Genomic DNA, 12442 nt, shown 5'->3' on the forward strand with positions numbered 1-12442 from the left:
AGGGAAAAGTGTGAAAAATTACCACGCCAGCCAGCTACTTGACAGCACTGGCTACACAGGGGAACAAAAAGCTTTATTATTACACAAGAATTCATTTCACTGATGAATAAAGAGGACAAAGGAGTAGTACGGGACAAGCTTTGTTTTGGATACTAGGCACATAAAAGGCCTACCACAGCAAAGGAGTAGATTCTCCTCTGCAAGCTTCCATGACTGAACTGCATCTTCTCAGCCCTCCTGCCTTCTTCTCAGAGGACCACAAGAAGACCTCTGAATGTGTAAGGTCTCTTTCTCCCACAGGTACAAGGCTCCACCAAAAAATCCAGGACTGTCCTGGGTAATTTTTTTCTGTGCCCTGAATGCTATCTACAAGCCTGCCAGCACCAAGTGCTCTTACTAATGACCCTCATTCATTTTTAAGATCTATGCTCTTCAATCTGATTGTGAGTCCAATACTATTAAAAGTCACTTGACAACTGCCAGTATGGCCTTGAGAAAGCCAAAACAGACAAGTGGACTTGTAGAGGCATCGAAAACATAGCTACCACTGCACATCTCAAGAAAAGCAGGAAAGGGTTCGCAGAAAGGCTGAGGTATTCTTAAATCATACCTGGAACAGCGTTTAGCAGCACAGGTTCACCTCATATTGGCTCACCCTTGGAAGGATGAACATACTGCAAGAGTTCTCAACTTGCAAATGAATGGTTTGATATTCAAGCATTAACAACCAGCTGGAGCACTAAAAGCCTCAACTGGCCTCCCAGTTCTGGAGGGAAAAGGCTCTTCCAGCACAAGGCAGTATCAAGTACAGCTGCTTGGGACAGGACTCGTCAAGTATTGCATGCATGCAGCTGTATTCTTCTTCCTCGCCCATGCTAGCTCATGCAGGGTTCTTCAATTTGTCATGTTTACATACCCCACATCTTTGTCATTTCATATGACTTGCAGTTAAACATTTTTTATCTGTTTTTCTTGTATCAAGTACTCATTACACTGTTTTATGACAGACTAGTGATTGAAGAACTGATTCTTGGATTAGGAAATACAGATTAGGAAAACAGGGCATCATGGAAGCTAGTTGAAATAATCCATCTTTGGTTAATTCTGCCAGCTACTTACACATGCCCTTTTCTAGGTCTGTTTTTTCTACAATAATCATGGATTACTGCTGATACAGTATTATCTGTAGCATTTTAGATCACTCCTGTAGGACCTCGAAAGACTTTTTAATTTTATTTTAATTATACATGCACAGTATAATGTAGGGATTTGCAGATAAGAAGGCATGAGGCCCTAGGCTGCTTTATTACATAAGAAAGAATAAACACTGGTTTATTTATTACCTAAACAAGAACTAAAAATAAATAACATAGTAAAAATCTGTGTCCAAGCATGACTGGTCTTTGGATCTATCTGTTCACACTCCCTTGACTGTTCCCATTCTGTTTACATGCAGCATCTCAGGATTTCCCAGCTGTGGACCCTCCTAGGGCTCTGACATGTGATCAAAGAGTAGGGAAGAGAGGCATAGAGCAAAAATATCTGGCTTTCCAGTGTTGTGGGATGCTGTGTGTACTGCAAACTGAATGACTCTGTAGTTACAACTTCCCTCGTGGCAATTTTGTATCTTTGCCATTTATATCATGCCATGCTAGCAGAATAATCTTGACCATCATGGTGAACTCTGGAATATCCTTTTTTCTGCATGTGGTTATGTGCACACAGCTAAAGAAAAATCTCTCTCACATCAAGCCTGTAATGCTCTCTGGAAAAACAACTGGATAAAACAGATAAAAACACAAAGATAAAAAAAAAGAAAATTAGGAGAAAAGGAAATTAGCAGTAATACTGAAAATGTACGTACTCAAGGCCTCTACCCCAATCCCATGTAGTGTCTGCCAGGCTGCAGAGCTGACACTGATTTAATAAGAAAAGAAAATGAAGTTATGTTTTACAGGTATGCATGGCAGGGAGCAAGGGAGATGGGAGGACCTGCTTGTCATGTTGCTATTGCCTAATTAAAAACTAGTAGTTATTAGTCTCATTAGAGATGCTCAGTGAAGCCAGTTAAATGCTATTTTCTGAAATTGAAGTATTTGTTCTGACTTCATGTCACCTATAAGTGTTAGACAATCAGATTTAGAACGACACAGATGCACCCTTCAGAAGAGCCTGGCATCCTCCACATGCTACACGTGAAAAGCCAAACCCTCCGAGTTGGCCACAGCATAGAGGAACATCACTCTTCTACTAAGGCTGAGCACCTCTCTCTGATTAAAAGATTACACAAACTATTCAGAAATCCATATTCACTGTTTCTGTTGCAATCTGCTGAGCCTTCAGTGCACCTGAAATAAATTGAGGCCAAATTATTTGAAACAAGTAAGTTAAAATCTTGCCATTTTCTCACCACAATTTTTTAAAAGGCATTGGAAAAACTGCCCGATTAGTTTAACTATTAAGAAGTGTGTCTTTAGTCCTTCTCAAACATGTGTCAAACACGCATGGCCTCACCGCCCTGATGAGGAAGCAGTATTTCCAAAAACAAGGACAGATTTTCTAAATCCACGTTGACACAAGCTAAAGAGATGACTTAAGAAGGTTAAGCACTGAAGTGCATTAATTAAGATTTGGACTTTGTTGGCAAGTCAGGTTTCACATAGTCTCTTAATACAGAAACAAGAGAGCTCAAGGTGACAACCCCCATGGGGCACTGAAGTTAACTTGTGAATTGCAATCCTAACACCAGCTGACTCTAGTGAAAACAGTGATCAAGGGCCACACAGAACTTCCTTCTGCAGTGAGAGGCAGAAATTTTGTCCCGAGCTCACAGAATTCCTTATTTAGCAGTAACATCTCAAAGTGCCTTAGCATCCAGAGGCAGGCACTGATTTTGTTTCAAAAGCATAGCTATAGAAGCAGTCATTAATTAAAACGAGGGAAGATGAAAGTAAGAGGCTGGAATGGTACAACGTGACTGATGATATTCACTGGCGTCCTTAGCAGTGGAACGAAGTGCAGTGACAGGCAAGTGCATGGCTTGATCCTTTGCCCAAGGCACTCCTGGCCCCTGAACATACAGTGTGCACACATCCAGGCTCTTATGTTTTTTTTCCCTAAAATATCATAGACAGAGGGATAACTTCAGCTAGGCCATCCTCCATCTTAATTTCCTGAAAATAGTTCCACCTGTAAAACCACAGACTAACTCATAGATTACAGTCCAGCCCAGCCTACCAAAAGTAGGACAGAAATAAAGCAGCATAATCTGAGTTTAGAAATACTCAATTTTCTTCCTGCAAGTGATGTCTAAATCCTGAAAAATATTTCTATCCATGTTATACTATTTTCACAGAAATCAAACAATTCACTTCATACACACACAGCTTCGTGTACTGAATAGATGATTTTTTTTTACATCAGACATTGCCATGGAAAAGCAGGAAAAACAGGTCTTTTTAACATCTGTATGTCTCTTTGATGTCTCTAAAGTACTTCATTAAAGATTTATTACTGTAAAGTTTTTACAAAGACTGCATCAACAATAATCCACATGGGAGATTTAGACAGGGTTAATTAATATTCTGAACCAAAGAGTGTATGACAATGTGACATGATGAGTCTGACTGTATCTTAATTTCATTATCTAAATGGGGACTACAGACACCCATCAGATTTCTAGCCAGCTGAAGAAGCAAGAGAGCAGCTCTGTGACATGCATAGGCACAAAGAGTAGCAGAAATGCAAAGCTCTATTACTGACTCAGCCGACTGTATATACAGTTATGAAGTACGGATGGCTTTTACGTCAAAGGGTAACAATATTATTAATTTATTTTCAAATCGTCTTAAGCACACACTGCTACAAATGTCATTGTCCAGTGAACAGAGCAGAGCTAAAAAAAAAAAAAAATCTACCAAAAAGCCATCTAGCTATCAAGCTTTCATGACTGCCCTCTGTCAAATACTAATGGACCTTGACTAATTTGTCAAATACAAATGGACCTTTTTCTTCTTGAGCTTCACCAATCATTGCGATTCAAGAAAAAAATTTAGCCCAAGCCAATTGACACGGACATCCGTGTCACCTTGAATCTAACCTTCTGCTTCAGATGATGAAACAAATTCTCAGAGGTGAGTTACATGACTACGCTTCACTTGCTCATGTCAGGAGCATTTCCTATACTTTGTTATGGTGTAAGAGACCTGGGCAGAGACAAAGCACGGCTTCCCAAATAGCAACACTGGGAATCTATAAAGCTGATCAGATACAGAAAAGTGTCATGTGCACAACATGGACATATGAAAAGATAAATTATTTCTCCTTTTTAAGGTCCTAATATTATTAGTTTTAACAAAAGACCACAAAACATTTTTCATACAGCAGTTTGACTTTAAAAATTAATTTGAAATGTTCCAGCAAAACCTAAAACATACTGACAGCACAATACACTTCAGTGAGCTAATTGTCACTGCTTTGCACTTCGATAGAAATTCTCCTGGGAGGGTATCCAAGTAGTTAAAAGAAAAAAAAAAAAATTAATTAAGGTTCTTGAATAAGAAAGGTCTATATGGAGTTTATACTCTGGCTTATAAAAAATAAAATGTTCATCCAAGGACAAATACTAACAATGAAAATCGCCAGACTTCCTGGTTTACAACCTGTTCACTCAGCTAAACAGTTTCAGTATTTCACCCAAGATGAACAGCTATAATATAAACTGCATGTTCCAGCTGCTCTATACAAACTATAAACTTAACCATTCAGCAGAATGCAAGCTTTTCCTGAAACTTTCAGTATGAGACCAGGGGTAACAGGACCACTCCCATTCATGAAGTGACTTGTGAGCATAAGAATCTGAAGGACTTGGGGAAAGCATCAGTGAAAAACTCAAGGCAACAAGCGCTCCGGTGCTCCACACTTCTGCCACATGCAACTATTAATCAGCGGGTGACATGCTGACTAACAACACAGTAAGGTGTGCACACAGTGCTGCACAGCTGGTGCAGAGGTCAAGAGAGCTGTCGTTTTCCTATAATTTTTCCCCCAAGTACATTTCCTGAGAAACACCCGGAGCAACAGAATATTCACGATGGCTAGTAAGAAGGACAAAACTCCCATTTGTTAAATCTGACTGTAACACCTGTTGCACAGCTGTGTTTTCACAGCAAAGGCTGTAAAATTCCAATGTAAGCAGCAAGACTTCTTAACTTCCAGAGCGGCTGGTTATATATTATATATTAAAAATATAAATGTATTGCACCTCTACATCAGTTTGCTAAAGGTCTATGAGTACTTTAAAAATACTACCTTGTTTGTGGTCCTAAAGACACACACAAGAGAAAGTTCAGTGAGGTTATTTCTGCTATGTTCCTGGTGAACGTTAGGTCCATTATTGAATTAAACTTCACAGCTTACTTCACACAAAAAAATAAAAATTAAGACACAAAAGGAATTTACTCAAGCAAGTACAAGTTCCACGCAAGGGAAGAGTCAGGATAATCCTTGCCCAGTCATTTGACCATTGCCTCTCTTCCTCTAAGCTTTTCAATAGCATCATTACTTCTCTATACGTTAGAGAAAAGTCCCTTTAAACTGCCTTCAAATATCCATAGGTATCACAATAAATAAAAAAGCTATCAGTAGTGCAAATGTCTGTCTACTCTAGTATTTTAGCACATATAGTGAAAACCCTACACTACATAGCCCCATACTAGCTACTATGAAGAAAATTAACTCTATCCCAGTAACTGTCTTACTTTGAACTTGTTAACAACGTACATTAAATGCACAGACAAACAAACAAAAAAATACCTGGTGAGCTCTTCTTTAATCTTCAAGGGTTCATGTGGGTAGAATTTCACTCTAAAGCACATGGTATATGGTGGATTAGCTGAAACATTATAAAGAAAAAGCATGAGAACAGCAGCAAACAAACATTGCCTCCGCCACTCTGAAGGAACAGCCTCCAAGAGTTTTACAAAGTACCCTATGCGATGGTTAGATCTGAAGCATCAGGCACGGATTCAAACAAAACTAAAAATATTATATATACACATATAAAAGAACAGAACATGTGACAAAGAAGGCCAGAACATGTGAAAAATACAGCTAACCTATGCAAATCAATTTATAAATCATTTTGCACCTCACAAGACTTATTGCTTCACCCAAGAAGCACAGAACATTTAGGCTGCTCTTTTTTTTTTTTTTTTTTTTTTTTGGTCACTTGGTAAACAGGAAGCAATTGCCTCTTATCACAATGAGATACAAAGGTATTATGTATATTTGTTATTCCTGATAATGATAATACCTAGTCTACAAAATGGAAAAAATCTTTAATTACATTTGGTTAACAAAGCTACAGACAACACAACTGTTTCCAGTACTTAATAAGACTACACTATCTACTCCTGAGCTATGGTATCAAGACCAGGCTTAAGTACAATACTTTCACTTTAAAAAAAAAAAGAGAGGGAAAAAGAAAGGAAAAAAGACAGAAAAAATAAAATCAACAGGAATTATTTCAATTCCACAAACAGTGTCTCTCAGTTTTACATTAATGGGCACAGCTTTGTTCATAACAAACAGAAAAAAACAAGAGGAATGGAGAAAGAAAAACAAACTTTAAGTGCTCTCTAGGGATGGCTTGAACATTCAACCTAATCACAGCTGGACAAGCCCTCTGAAGGCAAGAAAAACACTCAAGACTACTTTCTCTGGGCTTAAGCATCTTGGACACAACCACAGCATTGTCTTACAGTGACTGCAAATAGGCTGCAAAACAGAGGAGACTGTTATGTCCTTCCTGCCCTGTAATGGCAAACTAGAAGGTAAACTGAATTCAATGTCCCGGAAAGGAAACAGCCATCCAGAAATGCACCAGGGACTCATGTTGCCTGGACAAAGTGAAAGATAACGTAAGTCATCTTAAATGGTTCTATGTCTTCCCAATAGCCTTCTTAAAGGGAGGAAAACTTGCATTTTCAGAATAAGGTTCCACTTAAAAATGTGATAGAAGAGTCAACCTGTATTGAACAAGCAAGAGCTCTTTCTTAGCAAAAAAGGACTTTTAAATGTCTTGGCAAGTTTACAAGTAGTTTGTGCTTGAAATAGGGAGGCAGAAATAAGAACAGCTAGGGCATGGCTCTGCAAGGCCCTAGCTAGTACAAGCCCACTGCAAGACCCTAAAAGCATACCGAATTTTACCCAAATTTTTGGATGTCAATGAAATGATTGAAACTTTGGCTGTGGTAAAAAGAAAGAAAAAAAAAAAGTAAAAGTTACAGTAGAAGAGCCACACTCTGGCAATATATGGTAACCATAGGAAAGCAACAGTTGCCCAAAATGCAGAGTGTCATAGTGAGGAAAGGATCATAGAATCATAGCATCATTACGGTTGGAAAAGACCTTTAAGATCATCTAGTCCAACCATCAACACAACACCACCATGCCCACTAAACCATGTCCCAAAGTGCCACGTCTACACATTTTTTGAACACCTCCAGTGATGGTGACTCCACCACTGCCCTAGGCAGCCTGTTCCAATGCTTGAATACTCTCTCAGTGAAGAAATTTTTCCTAATATCCAATCTAAACCTCCCCTGGTGCAACTTGAGGCCATTTCCTTCTCATTCTATCGCTAGTTACTTGGGAGAAGAGGCCAACACCCACCTCACCACAACCCCCTTTCAGGTAGTTGTAGAGAGCGATAAGGTCTCCCTTCAGCCTCCTCTTCTCCTAAATGAACAACCCCAGTTCCCTCACCCGCTCCTCATAAGACTTGTGCTCCAGACCCCTCACCAGCTTCGCTGCCCTTCTCTGGACATGCTCAAGCACCTCAGCATCCTTCTTGTAGTGAGGGGACCAAAACTGAACACAGTATTCAAAGTGTGGCCTCACCAGTGCCAAGTACAGGAGTACAATCACTTCCCTACTCGCCACACTACTTCTGATACAGGCCAGGATGCTGTTGGCCTTCTTGGCCACCTGGGCACACGGCTGGCTCATGTTCAGCTGGCTGTCAACCAGCACCCCAGGTCCTTTTCCACCAGGCAGCTCTCCAGCCACTCCTTCCCAAGCCTGTAGTGTCGCATGGGGTTATTGTGACCCAAGTGCAGGACCTGGCACTTGGCCTTGTTAAACCTCATACAATTGACCTCAGCCCATCAATCCTGCCTGTCCAGATCCCTCTGCAGCGCCCTCTCACCCTCCAGCAGATCAACACTCCCACCCAGCTTGGTGTCATCTGCAAACTTACTGAGGGAGCACTCGATTCCCTCATCCAGATCATCTATAAAGATATTGAACAAGGCCGGCCCCAGCACCAAGCCCTGGGGAACACTGCTTGTGATTGGCCGCCAGCTGGGTTTAACACCATTCACCACAACTCTCTGGGCTTGGCCATCCAGCCAGTTCTTTACCCAGTGAAAAGTAAACCTGTCTAAGCCATGAACTGCCAGTTTCTCCTGGAGAATGCTGTGGGAGACGCTGTCAAAGGCTTTACTAAAGTCCAGGTAGACAACATCCACAGCCTTTCCCTCATCCACTAGGCAGGTCACCTGGTCAGAGAAGGAGATCAGGTTGGTCAAGCAGGATCTGCCTTTCACAAACCCGTGCTGGCTGAGCCTGATCCCTTGATTGTCCTGCACATGCCCTGTAAGCGCCCTTCAAGATGAACTGCTCCATAATCTTCTGCAGTACCGAGCTCAGACTGACAGGTCTGTAGTTCCCCAGATACTCCTTGCGGCCCTTCTTGTAGATGGGTGTCACACTGGCAAGCCTCCAGTCGTCTGGATGGCATACATTGCACTAAAAAATAGTCCACATTAAGGTAACAGCAAAGGTTATAACTGGAAATTTTTTCCTTGTAGCAGGAGGACAGTACGTGATAGAAGTACACACCAATGCAGAGAATACGCAGAAGATTTGGCAAAGCACTTTGAAGCCTACTTTGCAAACCTTTTCCGAGACTCTAGCTTCTGTAACAATATTCCTCCTCAGGAGTGCAGCAAGCAATACAAAACAAGGCTGCTGCAGCCTGCTAAACAGATGTCGTTTCTCAGCAACACCGGCAAGGATGGCACAATCCCGACCTGCAGTTTGAAATGTTAAAAAGAGTATGGTCCCCTCCATCCAATTCATCTCTCTGGAGATGAGACAGAAGGTACCCTGCGATTACAGAAGGAAACAGGATCCTCTTTTTCTGTTCCTCTTTCCCAGTTAGAAAACCAGCCACAAACAATGAACATTTGAAAGGGGAAGGAGGGAACCTCCCACAGCTATCCACTTTCTTCTCCGTCTTAGTTTTGAATGGGTCATATGCCAAATGTTCCTCCAAGACTGCATTTGATGATACGTAAACATTTAGTAAGGCCTTTGTCTTACAGATTTTACAGCACTGGAGAAACACAAATGAGAACCTCATATTCTCTCATTCACTATATTCTTGCAGTGGAAAGCAATACAGGCAGTGAACTGTATCAGCTCAAGAGATGAGACTGTCAAGCCAGACAATTCCTCAGTTCCTTGAAAGCAAAATTACTTTCTACCATTTACTCACACATTAAAGTGGAAACATTAACAATAAACCTTCCCAAAACAGAACTCAATTTGCAGAATAACATTTGTTCAACCCAAAACTAGCCTGAATATTATCAGTTTTATAACAGCTATAAGCCTTTTCTTTGAGAGTGGTCTTTTGTCTGTCAGATTAAGAGCAGCTGGTATAGGGAGATGCTCAAAGCTTTGTCAGAATTTCCAACCATCACAGCCTTTGCTTTCTCACTAAAAAAGATTCACTATTACAATAATTTCAAAGGACTTTAGCATGGAGAATAGTGCTGACTGCAAACTCCATTGCAATAGGGCTATTAATTTGCCAGTTTATGTGCTAACAGCACATAAGAGATGAAGGCAGAAGAACAAATAAAACCATTTAAATGATACCAAATGCTGAAACCAGTCATGATCTAGGCCCTCACTGAAGCTGAAGGGACTACACACACAGCATGGAAGGTTTCCAGGCAACTAATTGTATGTTTTTAAGGTTTATTTCAGTTGCATTTAACTAAGACAAACTGTCCAATGTACATGAAACAGTAAGGATCTTGCTAAAAACCAAAGCTCTAAAACCCTGACCAGAACAAAGAGGGATATGGGAGCTGCACCCCTTGGCACAGACACCAATGCGTAAGGGACTGTCTCACATGCATCCATTTTTAAGCAAAGCCCATTGAAACATTCATCTTCTGTGTAGATGAATAGCTTATAGGTAATGATAAGCCTAAGAAAAACTACACATTCATTTTACCATTTTCTTCATAGAAAGACAATCTGAAACAACAAGAAAAAATATTTATTTAAGAGGATAATCATTTTTAAAAGCTGGTGAAAAACTTGATTAAAGTTTTAGAAGTGTGAACCAAAGAGGGAGAAGGACGGAAGATTCTCATCTGCCGCTTTTGGGCAGGTTTCCCGCTTGTTTTCAACAACCTGCTTTTTATCCAGCACAAATACTAGCTTCTGTAACAAGCCATACTGGCAGTGTTGTATTTTTGCTTAAAGATGGAGTACAGATGGATACTGAAAAGCAAAAGCAGATATTTAAATGACCTTCATAACCCTGAGAATGCAACATTGCAGAAAACTTCCTGCATCTCTCCTTGATGTTACATATTCTCTGTACTACTCTACCAAAAGTCAGTGCTCATTTAAATAAAAAAAAGAAACACGAGAGTCAAACAGTCTCCATGTTCACTGATGCTGCAGAAGGATGTCTGGGGAAGCCTAAGACAGATGCTGTTGTTCCCATATACCTCTTCCCTTACCAAATGAATCAGCTGTTTATCCATACCACTTGCTCAGCATGTTTAAGACAGACAGAACACTACTCAGTGTTTATTTTATGCATAAGAGATACCTCATGTATCATAAATCTCAAATTGTGGGGTCTTCCTCATTGCACTCAGTTAAGGGACAACACATGGCAAGGCAGATTTTCATCAACCAGTTATAACAACTCTTTAAAGCGTGTTCTTAAATCTTCATGAAGGTCACAGGTAAAGAATATACATATTTGGATTAGTGTCTGAAGAATCACACAAGGCTTCCTGTTTTCACTGTGCATGGATTTATGAACCTCATATTGGATTAAAGTCTTATTCAGATTTGTACTGAGACACGAAAACTGATGACAAGTTTGTTGAGATTTAAGAATCTTTACAAAGTTTTGCACAACCCATCTCTGCATCTGGGTTTTTGTGTCCCCTGGTTTATTCCATCTCCTTTCACATTTTATGACAGCATTAGAGATTAAGGAAATTAACTTAACAAACTCCAATCACACAGGAGAACATCCTTTTTGCATTACTCTCTCAAATCATCTGAGATGCAACACAGTGAGAAGAACATGTAGATTTTGAATGCCTGCACATCAGTGCAACAGAATGGATTCTGTTCCACTGTCATCAAGAACAAAACCCATATATTTGGATATTTCTCACAAAGCAGGTTACAGGATAGCTGCATACTTATTATGCAGAATAACCTTTAGCATGAGAAAAGAGAGAGGGAAAGTGCCTGGGAAAACTCCATCCTTTACTTAAACGTTAGTGTTGATGTGACCAGTAGGATATACAGCAAGACACTCCTAGGGAGCAACTAAGTAAAAAAATCTAAGATGGGCAAATGGGGAGGAACTTTACCATCAGCATCTGGGAGAGAATAACAGTGTACACAAAAACATGCAAAAGAACAGAAAACCTGTTTTTAAAAGGTATTTATCTAGAACCACAAAGATGCAGCTACCTTAGGCAAGCTTCCAGAGAGTTTTTCAAGACATTATCAGAAGCACGGTGCTCACAGCTACTGATGACTGGCCCCCAACTGGCTTCAACCAGTGGAAACAAGACTGGCAGCGGTTCAGGACATTCTCAGAGACTAAAATTTCCCCTTGCAGGTAAAATTAGTGGTAAAACTGGATGAGACACAGACTTTACATATCATGTTATGACATAAACATTTCAGTGAAGATGGAAAATGAAAAGGTAGATGCTGAGACAAAAAAGATGCCATGCCTTCATTCTTCTTGTGTTGCACCAGGACACATTTAAATACGGTTTCGTATGTGATAAGACAAAACATAAATATTTTGAAGGTTCCTTCTGTCATACCCCAGTGTTGATAAATATGAACTTAAAACATTCTTTGCCATAGCTGAAGTAATCAATATGGTGGCACATCACACAAGAACCTATGCAGACTTCAAAGCTTCAAACATACAACATTCTATCGCACCAACAGAAACATATAGCTGCCAAATTGTGATTTCTGTACAACCTGGCTATATGGAGAGATTATGCCTGAATGATTCAGGTACTACTGAGGCCCATAAAATTTAGCACCTACTGAAATTTGTATTAGAACACTACTCCTGGTCATT

The 12442-nt window shown here is 40.1% G+C and overlaps 1 protein-coding gene across 1 annotated transcript in view; it reads right to left on the minus strand.

Annotated features, from left to right (window-relative positions):
- Nucleotides 1–12442, minus strand: part of FRMD3 (FERM domain containing 3) — a gene marked incomplete at both ends in the record, with an annotated part of 139025 nt that overhangs the window by 48701 nt on the left and 77882 nt on the right. Inside the window, one exon of the mRNA XM_082013552.1 lies at nucleotides 5815–5893. Within this exon, the coding sequence (XP_081869678.1) occupies nucleotides 5815–5893 (79 nt within the window). The remainder of the gene's footprint in view (nucleotides 1–5814; nucleotides 5894–12442) is intronic.

This window comes from Phaethon aethereus (genome assembly GCF_964289735.1).
Source record: "Phaethon aethereus genome assembly, chromosome: Z".
Lineage (NCBI taxonomy): Eukaryota > Metazoa > Chordata > Aves > Phaethontiformes > Phaethontidae > Phaethon > Phaethon aethereus.